The sequence below is a fragment of the Harpia harpyja genome, chromosome 2 (genome assembly GCF_026419915.1).
Source record: "Harpia harpyja isolate bHarHar1 chromosome 2, bHarHar1 primary haplotype, whole genome shotgun sequence".
NCBI lineage: Eukaryota > Metazoa > Chordata > Aves > Accipitriformes > Accipitridae > Harpia > Harpia harpyja.
In genome coordinates this window covers 58,478,807-58,490,867 of record NC_068941.1, presented here as the reverse complement: position 1 = coordinate 58,490,867, position 12,061 = coordinate 58,478,807, and the positions used below count along the sequence as shown (strand labels likewise).

At 44.4% G+C, this 12,061-nt stretch overlaps 1 protein-coding gene across 3 annotated transcripts in view; it reads right to left on the bottom strand.

Moving 5' to 3' along the window:
• The window catches only part of DLC1 (DLC1 Rho GTPase activating protein), a 217,882-nt gene that overhangs the window by 29,054 nt on the left and 176,767 nt on the right, over positions 1 to 12,061 (bottom strand). The window contains exon 1 of one of the 3 annotated variants that reach the window (XM_052779982.1): positions 10,307 to 10,415. The exons of the other annotated variants lie outside the window; for them this stretch is intronic. Within the exon in view, the coding sequence (XP_052635942.1) occupies positions 10,307 to 10,319 (13 nt within the window). The 5' untranslated portion in view covers positions 10,320 to 10,415. Of the gene's footprint in view, positions 1 to 10,306; positions 10,416 to 12,061 lie in introns of those variants that run through there. 3 annotated transcript variants of the gene reach the window in all.

Sequence of the window (12,061 nt, the reverse complement as noted above, 5' to 3'; positions counted from 1 at the left end):
CAAACCCAGGATTGCTCCTAGACTGTACCGATGCGCTGTGACCAGATGAATGGAAAGGTCATTTCCAACCCAGCTTCCCCCATCTCAACCCTGCTGGTTACTAAGGAGCCAGAGTATGAACAAAACTGTGTATGTATGTGAAATTCAGGCAGATCAAAATATAGCCGGAGGGAGAATCCAGCCCAGGGTGTGCTGAATAGGCTTCACAGAAAGCTGAGTACACAGAACAAGCTTCCTCACATAAGAGATACAAACTTAAACAGCTGAAAGCTTGTATAGGTAAAAAGTTCATTACCACAACTTAACTGGAATCTGCCTTTGAGAATAAAATACATTAGTTAAACCTGAGGTTCTGGCCAAATCATTTAAACTACGCTAGAGGAGAAAGCTCATTCCCACACTTTCCAAATACCAGCTTTTCATCCAGCTCAGCAGCATCAGCTCTGGGACTGTTGCTTTGCCAGCTGCCACAGTTTCATATCCAGGTGGACACTGGAATATGTGCAAGTCCTTGTCATCTGGATCAATGGCAACCAGGATAATGAGGGATAAAGAGAGAACACCACAGCTTCCAAAATCAGATTTTTCCACTACTTCTAAAAAGTTTTAGAAGGGACAGTGCACCCAGAAGCCTTCGGTCTCCCAGGGGACCTAGGTTACAGATCATCACCTGAGCTATGAACTCACTGCCGAGCACAGCACCCGCTTGGTTGGGGCCAGCTGAGAGCCACAGGGAGGAAGGAGAGGGAGCTCGCAGAGGAACTCTATGCTGCTTTCCAACCCATTTTAGGGAAGCTCCACTTCAGCCCCAATTAATCTGCCATGATATGCAAAGCAATTTCCCACTGTGAGCATCCTTCTGATGAAGACCTGGCAGCTGAGCTGGTACAAGTTGCTGTGGGTAAGAGACTGGTCTCACTCCCTTCTCCCCGGGGCTCCATCCCTGCGGTGCCATTTCCTTTCTGAATCAAACATCCTTGCCAGTTAAAACCTTTACAATAAACTACAATTCAGTATACATTCCAGGCAAGAAATGTATGCGCAGCTTTTCAGATGTGCGTCCTGTGCCCTCCCCCAGCAGCAGGAGGTTCTTGTACGAAAGAACTGCTGGCAAGAAAGAAATTGCACTATTATTTCTAAATGTCCTGATACAGAAGAAAATCTCTTAGAAAGTAAACCAAAACAAAAAAAATCCACCTCCCCCCCCCCCCAAAAAACCCAACCCACCAAAAAGGAATACAATGAAGTCTTTATTCTTGGTGTCGTGTAAGCAAACAGCAGGCAAATGTGTTAAAGAGGAAACAGGAAATTTTTATTGGAAACAGCTTTATTTGTTAGTCCGTTTCACAAAGCAGGCCTCCATGCTCAAATCAAGGGTAGGAGTTCCTTTTGTGTATGGTTGGGAACCATTAGTCCTTATTTACCCACTTCCTGGGGGGTTAGGAGGACCCAATTCTTCCCCAAACTGGTAAGTGAAAATGGAAATGTCTAGCTTCCTTTTTGTTTAACTTTGGTTAATCTTGGTTCATGGCCCTGCAAGTTTAAAACTTTATAGCAAAAATACCTCAATTCACACCTTGTTTCATACCGCAATTGCAGAAGGCAGAACTCCAACATGTCTATAGTCTTTTGTTGGATGATACCTTCCTTCCTATAGAAAATAAAACCCACACAGTGTGATGCTGCAATAATGTCCTTCCAGAAAAAAATAATCATAGCAGTCTAGCTAGGAGCAGCAAGATAATTTGCTTTTATTCTTCCTTTCTCTTTGCTTCCATGAAATAACATGCAAGTTAAGCACCAGCTCTTTCGGGGTCTTCAGGACAAGGTGCAAAGCAGATGTATCTTTCTACAGTCGTGCATTGACTCCATTTTCACCTAAGTGCTAAACATCATATGAACAGTTCTTCCAAGCAGATGGTTTCCTCTTGCCTCAACTCAGACACCTTTATAGCCATATTAGCACCTCCGTACATCAGTTCAACTCATTTCACCTTTTGGCTCTGTTAAGAGATCAGATTGTAAAAATCTGTGGTGAGACTTGTCAAAGCAATGCTACTAAAATAAAATTTCAGCAAAAAATGGGCTTCATTGCTGAAGGTTCACTCCAATACCATACCAAAACCTGGTTTGGTTTTGGTCTTAATTTTGACCAGGTCATTCCAGTTGAAATTCACTATTTGACTTTTTCAGAAAAGAAGAAAAATTGTCAAAATTGAATACAAAATCATCTTCCTGAATTAGCTTGCAGGAAAGCCTCTCCCATGCAATGCAGAGAATGTGATTTCTCACCATCAACGCTAGAGATGAACCTGCTTGCTCCTTAGTCTAATGCATAAAACTCTATAAACTACTTGCACGTTTTCTAAGGCACAGACAGAGCACAAAGAGGATTCTTTCCCATGCAAGACTGACGCTCCAGTTTAATGGCTGCAAAGGGGCTTGCATGCTCAGAAGCGCATCCTCTTTTTCTGTCTGTATCAGAAATTACCTGTCCTGACATATTGTGTCCCTCTGAAATTTCTGGTGCTTTGCAAAGTTTGTGTTGAACTCCAAAACACTGTCCTGAGCTATTAAGAAGCTTGAAATCATTCAGGATAATATTTTTTAAGACCAGCTGTGCTATATATGAGAAATATTCTTCTCTGAATAAACTCCACTGCCCAAATACAAGCAATCATTTTTCCAAGTGCTTGAATTACATCCCTGACGTGTGAATTGTGGTCCCAACACTAGACTTGATCACACTATCCAACCACTCAGTCCACAGATACAGGAACACGCATGTGAAATCTGAGATAAACTGCACTGCAGCTGTCTATGAATGAGCAGGCCAGGCACTGAAAATGATAAATCAGTTCTGTGTAACGTCATATGCTTGCAGCTCTTTAAAGTTGGGACACTATGACTTCGTAAGAGTTAGCCTGCTATGTGTCCATGGCCTCAGATGGTTTTCCCTTTCAAGATACGCGACTGTAGCTTGAAAATAATTAAATTCCTTTTCATAAATCTGTTTTTTCTCAAACCTATATAGTTAAATAGTCCTTAGGGAGTATCATTACCTTAGTGCTCCACACCTTTCAAGAAAGCAGCATGTAGCAAGGACTAAAGAAAGCAAAAATGTAATTAATGAAGAACAGCATTTTATAAGGATAATGCCCTCAAACACTGAAACTTGGTAAGTTTGTCAATAAACACTCAACCACTAAAAGCTAGAGAATTCTGAAAATCCCATTAAAAGCTCTTGCCAAATTTCTAACACATTTGGAATCTCTTCTTATTCTAAGAGAACTATCTAATCTTATAGAAGTGTCCTAAAATATTAGTCTGACACATTCAGCCCATGAAGGATTTATTTCTGGAAGAACCAGTGAGTCCAAGAGAATAAGAAATATGACTTTTGAACTGAGAACGAGCTGGCAGGTTTTGAAGTGAAAGCTAACAACCTTCCTGAGAGTGTCCCTTTTCTCCCTTCACCTTTAAAGCGCAACTTATATTTTGCAATAGCAGCTGCCTTTTTTTGATGTGCTCCTGTATTTCACTGTGCTTCAATTTACCTTCCACAGTCAAATGATATATGCTGTGATCTCCACTTAACGCTGCTGATATGGATGTACACATAATTTTTAAGAAAATACTTCTTAGCAAAAACTTTCTGGGGGAAAAAAACCGCAAGTTCTTGAAAGAAATCATATATGACATCAAATATATATACTGCTTTCTAATCACAAAAACCCTAGAAAGAGGTGATGGTGGGGAATGGTACTCAAATATTTCTCAACTATATGATGATGACTGAAGAAACACTCTCATGTTCCTGCTGGCTTTGGGTTAAACATGGGACTGGCTCTTTCAAGTTACGGAGCCTTGCAGCAAGACAGTAACTATGCTGCTGATGTTATGTATAAACCACAGGACACTGGGAGAAGAAACAGAGTATGTTTGGAATTTGTGTGGGAACAGATGAAGAAGAAGTAAGGAAACAGATGTTTAAGATCATATATTGATATTTTCTCTGAAAAAAATCAGGAAGCTTGAACACCGTTTTTTTGTCAGCAGAGCTTTTGGAAAGAGCAAATGGCTTACTTCCACTGATGGGGTTTTAAGTTTGTTTATTCCCTTAATGATGAAAGCTAAATAAATTGAAAAAAAAAAAAAAGTGACCGGTTTCCAAAATATCCACATAGGTGTATGCTGGCTGTATGCAATTTCCCTCCCTACCAACTGTAACAGGTTACACAATATAGTAGTTTTAATTGCTTACCAATCCTCTTGGCTAGCACAGGAAACAAAATACCGCTTTTGTGAACCAAAACCTAATTAACTTGAATCTCCTTTTCATAGTCTTCAGCATATCGAAATCACTTCAAAAGTCTTTCAGCTCAAAACTTAACAAGAGAAACAGCATTTGTTGAAAATATTTAAAATGTTTAGGGATTGAGCCAACAGTGGCCAAAATCAATGGGAGCCTCCATCAACTTCAGCGGAATTAAGCCCTTCCCAACATGGATCTATAGGTCTCTCAAACCCAACAGCACTCTTTTTCAGGAATAAAGGGGGGCAGTTTAACAGTTCTCCTCATTATTTTTACCCCCAAAATATTGTAAATGGGACTTCTGCTTTCTCTAAGTCCAGTTGTGCTGCAAGCCCCATCCCAAGCATGGCGAGCAGCCCAGGTTTTCATCAGAGCCCAAGGAAAGACAGTGCCTGATGGCAGGAGGGCGGGGGGGGGGGGGGGGGGGGGGGGGGGGGCACAACCACCACCCCCAGGGCATGCCCTGGCTAGCGAGAGGTCCTCCCCTCTGTCTCTGTGAGAGGACCTGGAGCAACTGTTATGCTCTGAAAAGCATCAAATCACCACCATTTCAGGATTTAATACAGGGCTACTGGAATAAAGGATATTCCCCATGTCTCTGTCGAGCACCTTCCCTGTACACTCTGTAACAGATTGCAATTACTGCTTATTTTCACACTATTAAAGATGCTTCTAACTGCCCAAAGTTAGCTGCATTACTTCCTAATTTGTTGAAGACTTTGGGAAAGCATGTTCTAGGACACAAAAGAACCACCACAACTCCTGGTTTACACTGTAAATCAGGATCATAATTTATTCCTAAATAGTTTTTTTGCATTTTGAGCATATACAGGAGGATTAAGAAAGAAATTTAAAGAAGAACGCAATCTAAAGTTAAAAACTAACTTTGTTTAAACAGAAAACTAAAGCCTCATGTGGCAGTTTTCCTGCCAAAGAATGATTCTTTTTAAAGATTAAAGATGCTCTTCTCCCGTTCATTTTTAAGAAGGTTCATAGATGAAGAGGAACAAGATGTCAAGTGACTTAAAAAAACCTTAAGAAATAATTGGGCACGTGGGTTATTTATCTGGCCTGATTAACACAGGGTGGTCTTGGAGGAGGATTATTTGGGGCAGAGAAAGCAGTTAGTCAAATCCTCTGAAGGAGGTCATGTTGACAGATTCCAGAGTGAGAAATGAATCCTCCTCCAAAGACTGGGAAACAGAAGATGACTTTAACCTTCTCTTCCCTCAGAAATGACTTGGTTAGAATGACCTTTGAGAACATACTGAAGGGCAAACGTTAACCGTTGCTAGTCCCAAGTCCAGCATTAATATTCTCCCATTGCACCCTGTCTGCAAGCTAGTAAACTTGCACACTGTATGCAAAGCTCATATCGAAGGCTTGTTAAGTTCCAGAGGGAGGCAAAAGTGAGTAGGTCCTGCATGACAGATACTTCCTCTAAAAATGCCCCAAGTCTGGGTTACCTGTTCAGATCTAGGAAATAATAATGGTATAAGAGCTGATCTGAGCTGTCTCAGTGGTTCATACGAAGAAAGTAGATTTTATACAGTCAGTTACTTATTCTAGCTTGTTACGCCTCAACCTCAAAACCATCCACACACGTAGGAAGAACTGCATGCAAGAAGGATTACCTTTGCATCATAACCATTTAGTGCTTACCTCACTGATGACGCAGTCCCCAGGCTGCACCCTGTGTGGATGATACAACACTAGATACAAAATACCAGTGGCAGCGAAACAGCCCAGCACAAAGCTGGTAGCATCCCAGCTGAATGCCTCTTTCTCTACGTCAGAATTAAAGACGCAAACCTGGGTTTTCCCAAAGGAAATATTACTATGAAGTTCCGATTTCCAGATATTACAGATAGTTAAATTATTCTGTCTGTGCACTGCCTGCTTGAAAATGCTTTTCTCAGTACTTGATCTAATGGTCACACCTTGAGTGAATGGTCTAGACACAGCAAAGCCAAGGTAGCACTGCAAAGCCTGTGCAGCACTGCAAAGGAAACCAGAGAGACTACGTATGGAAAGAAGATGGGAAGTTAAAACACATCATGAAGCTTTACACTAGAAAGTTTCTTGTATCTTATAACGCACAGGAAATCTGGTCTCAGAGACGCATATGGAGAACAGAGGGAAAGGTGGCCAGCAAAGCATCCAGTTCTGTGGGTCCACAGGGTCACAGAAAGAACATCCCCAAAATGCAAAAATGCAGGGGGGTATATTTTTCTTAATCCTGAATCTTCGGTAAATGACAAGAATAGGTCTGGGAAGGTCAAACTGTGTCCACCGCTGGCTTCAGCAAATGTCTTTCATGCCTCTCCTCAGGAAGCGTTCTTTGCACAGACTGAGATGAGCATTTGAATAGAGAGATTTAGACAAATATAAAATAAATATGTTTAAAACCAAGTCTAAGGAATTCTCCACCATTTAAAAAAATGTCACCACCAGCAATAAGAGAGCCATCATATTGTATCTTCATTAGAAGGGAGACCAGGTAATATTTTTTCCTGACCCAGTCTGATCTAGCACAGTCCTTCCCAAGGGAAACAAATACTAGACAATATGTGAAAGAATATTAATCCTAACAAATAACAATGCTTATCATGCTCTCCTAAAGACACCAAAGTACTTCAGAAAGGTATGCAGCACTACCTGTAACTTTCAGGTAATGAAACTCAGTGAATTAAAGCTAGCCGGTTAGGTCATTCCTGACTTTATTTTACTTCTACCAGTTATGGTCAATGGTACACTGTACTAACAGACCTACTGATTTCAAAGGTATGCTGTGCGGGATAGGGTAGCACTCAGTGTCAGCAAGTATGGCAGAGTAAGTGTCCAGTGAAAAGAACCAGAAAGCTCCAATCACAGCCCAGTCCTCTGACCCTTTCATGAGACTTGCTCATCACTGCTGGACTTTGTTTCTTTCTCAAAACAGAAGGGGGAAAAATAGAAGAAAAAATAAAGAAGAAAAAAGAAAAAAACTTGGAAAAAACCTTTGGAAACCAAAAAATACACAAGACAATCTTGATACCCCGCACCAGCCAGAATAGCATAGGTACAAGCAAGAAATATGCCTGGAACTGCTGAAATTACCAAAATTACTGGATAGCTACACTCACTACATCATTGGAGAGGATACAGTGTTCTGTAATTCATTCGCCCTGAAACACCGAGGCTCAGGCTGTAAGCAGAACAATATGACACCCAATGAAGATATATAAATTATATAGGGGCATCATCTCTTTACTTAGTGACAATCAAACCAGCAAGTTTTCTGTGAACTTCAGATCATTTGATTGCTGTATTTCTATAATATGCACAAGAAGGAAGGGGAAACATCTGAAGTTATTTTTATTTCCCCAAGTCTTCTGGCTATACTGTATGAATGCTAGGGTGGGTCTGGCATTGTCTGAAATGTGTCAGGGTCCTTTTGCATAGCCTCATTTCCTTCTTCCTGTTGCTAGGAAGGATAGTTAAGCATGAAAAGCGCTTGTTTACAGTACAGGACCATCCTGTTAAGCACATGAGTTCTCTTCCTCCATCTCCTTTTAACCAGCCAAGGGTGCAGTTGTGTTTAGGCTGAAGCCAATAGCACAACTCCAATCAGAGGGGAATTGGAAGAGAAGTCTGTATCTCTCAAGAAGCCCAAACATAACATACTGTGGTATTCTGACCAGAAAAAAACTTTATCGTGCAAACTGCAACTCTAAATATTTGCAGAACTCATAAATTCACATGCCTCAAACAAACCATTGCCTAGAATGTAATGAATTAGAAGAACCAGAGAAGTAAAACCAAGTCACCTCTCATCCTCTTCTAGGAATCCTAATATAAACATTCGAGATTAGTGCATAAGGACAACTGCAGTACCTTTTCCCTGCTCCCACCAGAGGCAAAATACACAGGGTACTTGCGAGTTTCCATGACTAGCATCAGCTTTTCTCTCTGGCCCAGCAAGGGCAGCTGCAGAACTGGCTGGGAAGACCCTGACTCAAGAATTAAAAATCCTAGACTGAATCTGTACAACTGAGATTTAAAACCCAAATCAAAACGTGACAAGATGCATTCTTGCTTTTAACTAGCACTTAGAAGTGAAATTTAACAATAGCTCCATGGTGTTTAAAACAATGTATCTGCACTTCCTTTTGATAAAAAAAAATCAATTAACAACCCCAAGTTATTTTAAAAGAAGATAAAGAGATCAGGAAGTCCTAGAGATGACAAATGGTAGCCCCAACTCCTTTGATTTCTATGAACTTGTAGATGAAAGGAATCTTCTCAAAACAATATCTACATCTTCTTTTGCATATACTATATTCCATAGTCAAAGAATCTCAGCCCTGATCAGGATCCCACAGGCAAACTGAAGTAGTAATCCAAAACCATTTGCTAGAGGGAGATCCATCCCACTTCCTGACTACCCCAGCCTTTCCCTTTTGTGTTGCTTCTGCTGGACGCAGATCAGGTTGCCTACAGGACATCAGCAAGGATACCTGGAAGACAAGATAGCAGGCTACAGCTGGGCAATCAACAGATGTGCCTAATACCAACTCCGTGTGCCGTCAGCCAGCAATAGCCTGGCTGCCAGATGGATGCTGAATCAGTCTGGCACTGAGCTGTTGATAGATTCATACTCAGAGGCTCGTATGAAATCTGCTTGCTTATTATCTTCCTTAAGTTCACTACAAACAGCCTTAAAACATAACCTGACTCAGAGCATTGTTACTGACTTGCTGCTGGGAATTTCTTGATCAGGGCAGGGCAATTCAAACAGATCACACTTAACTCCTGTAAAAAAATAAAAGCATCTATAATTGATGACTAAGATAAAATTACATTCCCCATTCCAGTCTTTCAATTCACATGTGTTAAGTACTATGACACATCAGGCAGAACCTTCTGACCTAGTTAAATACATTGTTTAAATGTAGCTATTTCTTCAATACTCTAATTTTCCCAAAGAGAACAAGGGAATTAAAAAAAAAAAAAAAAAGACCGTTGTACCAACAGTAAGTGCCTTTGACTGGCACTAGAGCTCATTAGGCTAATGGCAACACATCGCTCAACAACTTCACAGTTACGGTGGAAGTAAGTGACTGGTGGTTGTTTGCAGAAAAGGGGAGGGCGATGCAGAAGGTGAAACTGCCCGGCTGGGCAACAGCATCGGTTTTCTGTCTGCCTCGAGCAGGGGGCGGCGGGGGGTGATCGCGACTGGCAGGAGGTGCTGCTCCTCCACGGGGATCAAAGCCTCCGGGGGTGACAGCAGGGCTGGCCACCGCCGCACGGGGGGAGCCACGCGGCTCCCGGAGGCCACCGGGCTAATTACGAAGAACTTCAAAAGAAACTCGACGGTTCCCGTCTCGGAAGGACTCCCGGAAAAAAAAAAAAGGGGGGGAAGAAAAAAAAGAAAAACAAAAAAGGAAAACCCACCAAAAAAGAGCGAGAAGAGATGGGCCACGGTGTGCCCTCCACAGAGAGAGACCGCATCCTGCGCGCTGCTCCGCGCCTTCGGCCCTAGGGACGTTAACCCTTTCGGCCCGCGCTTCCCGACCAGAGCCGCAACGGACCGCCGCTTCCCAGCCACAAAAGTCATTCCGGGCTCCCGCGGCCCTCCCGCCTCACCTGGGGCTGCTCCCGCCCCGACGGGCGCTTATCACCCCCGCAAACACAGACGGGCCGGCGGGGCCCAGACCCGCGGCTGGGGACGCACCGCGCACCGCACCGCACCGCACCGCACCGCGGGACGGGACGGGACGGGGCAGCGCAGCCGCCGCCGCCGCCGCCGCCCCCCCCGCGGGAAGCCCGCCCGCGCTCCTGCCAGCGCTGCCTTTCAGGGCGCTGCGGGATGTAACAGGAGAGGGACCTCCGCCCCCCCGTCCCTCCCCAAACCCCACCGCGCTGCCCCCGAAGCGCCTCCCCGCCAACGCCGGCCGCGATGCGCGGAGCCTGCGCCCAACGGGCAGGGCGGGCGAGCCCCGAGCTTACGTGTGAGGATCATGGTCTGCCGCCGTGCCTCCGCGGGGCTGCCTGCCGGGCTGCCTGCCTGCCTCCCTGCCTGCGCGGCGGCGGCTCGCAACTGACACCCGGCGCGGAGGAGCGGCGCGGCCGCCCGGCCCCTTCAGGCGCCCCCGCCCCCAGGGCCCGCCCCGCCGCCCGGCCCGCTCCGCGCCCCGCTCCGCGCCCCCGCGCCGCGCAGGGAAGGACACTTGCGCGCAGCCAGGCGCAGCCCGCGGAAGCGCTTACCTGGTCATGACCCATAAAGACAAGCAGAAAGCGATTCATCCCCCCCCCCGCCCCGTTGCACGCCTGGGGGCTCAAGGGGAACTTCGCAACCCAAAGGTAACGCGGTCAAAGACGATCTAATGGTGTCTGTCCCCTTTGCTCCTTTGTGATTTGTAACGGCTGTCAGCTATTGCCGTGGCCTTTCAGGCAATAGGGATGTTTATAAAAAGCAGTCAGCAAAGCTCTAAATACTTTTACCAGGAAACGTGCAGAAGAGCACTCATAGAGAAGGCAGCGTGGCTCCTTGGTGTTATAAATTGGCGAGGGTTGGGAAGGCCTGAGCAGCCCTAGGGACAGGGGATGCTGAGCCTTCAGCCCGAAACAAGCCGTGCAGGGTGGCCAAGGGATGCTGGTGCCTCCCTCCCTGGGCAGCGTGTCGAAGAGTGCTGCGAAATGTTGAAAATGCCAGCACACCATCAAAATCTCTGTCTGGCCCTGGATGGAAACCAAGAAGTGTTCTCCCTGTGGGGACCACAGCACGGCCATAGGCATGGCTTGCAGATAGGGAAGCAAAGCCTGGCTTCATAGCTCTGGACCTGGGAGTCACTCCCTACACCATTTATTCCCCTGTATATTTTGCAGAGATTGTTTGAATGCTTGTTTCTTGGTCGACGCTCACATTCAGGGCTTTAAAATGGCACAAAATAGCTACTTTTGAGCAGCTGCCAAACTATCAGCATGCAAAAGAGTACTGTGAAATTTTGAAAATATCTGGGTCCCATCAAAGATTATGATTGGTTCATTTTCTTCCAAGCCAACATCGTATGTTATACCACTGGTGTTATTCTAAGATTCGGTTGTCGTTTCTGCACTGTGATCTGTCAGATACAGAGTATGTATAGTGTGGTGCCTGAGCAGGCAATTTGCTGAAGAATAAACATCTCCCCCTTCTTTAGGCTGCAAACTGTGGCCAGTTGGCTATTATAGTGTTGTTTCTGGAAACCCCTACACAGCTCCAGGTCATTAATTTACTTTAATAGCCCAGAAGAGGATGGAACTGCACTGTATCTTCAAGCTTGACTTTACATATGTTACCCACTTAATCAATTACCTCTTCATATCTAAACTCGCTCCAGCTCTTTTTGGCACAGCCACATCTACCTGCATTTTTGAATGCTTCTTGTAAGGCAACAGGACATATGTTTACAAGGTAGGTCAGGCCCGTAAAATGTGAATTCTCGTCTCTAACACAAGGAAGACAGACACACACTATGCCCCAGCTGTTGAACAGACAAGGTAATCCCAGTCTAATTGGCTTTCTGTCTGTATTGTCTATAGTTTTATGCAGTTGGTAGACTCGGAAATGACAGAATAGTCACGTCGAGATGGAAAATGCTGGTTGCGCATTGTGTGTGATTTTCAGAGTCTGAAAAAGAAATCGTTTCTCCACGAAGCATCCTCAAAACGAAGGGAAAAAAAAGAAAAAAAAAAATGTATCCAGTACATGTAGGAAAGCAT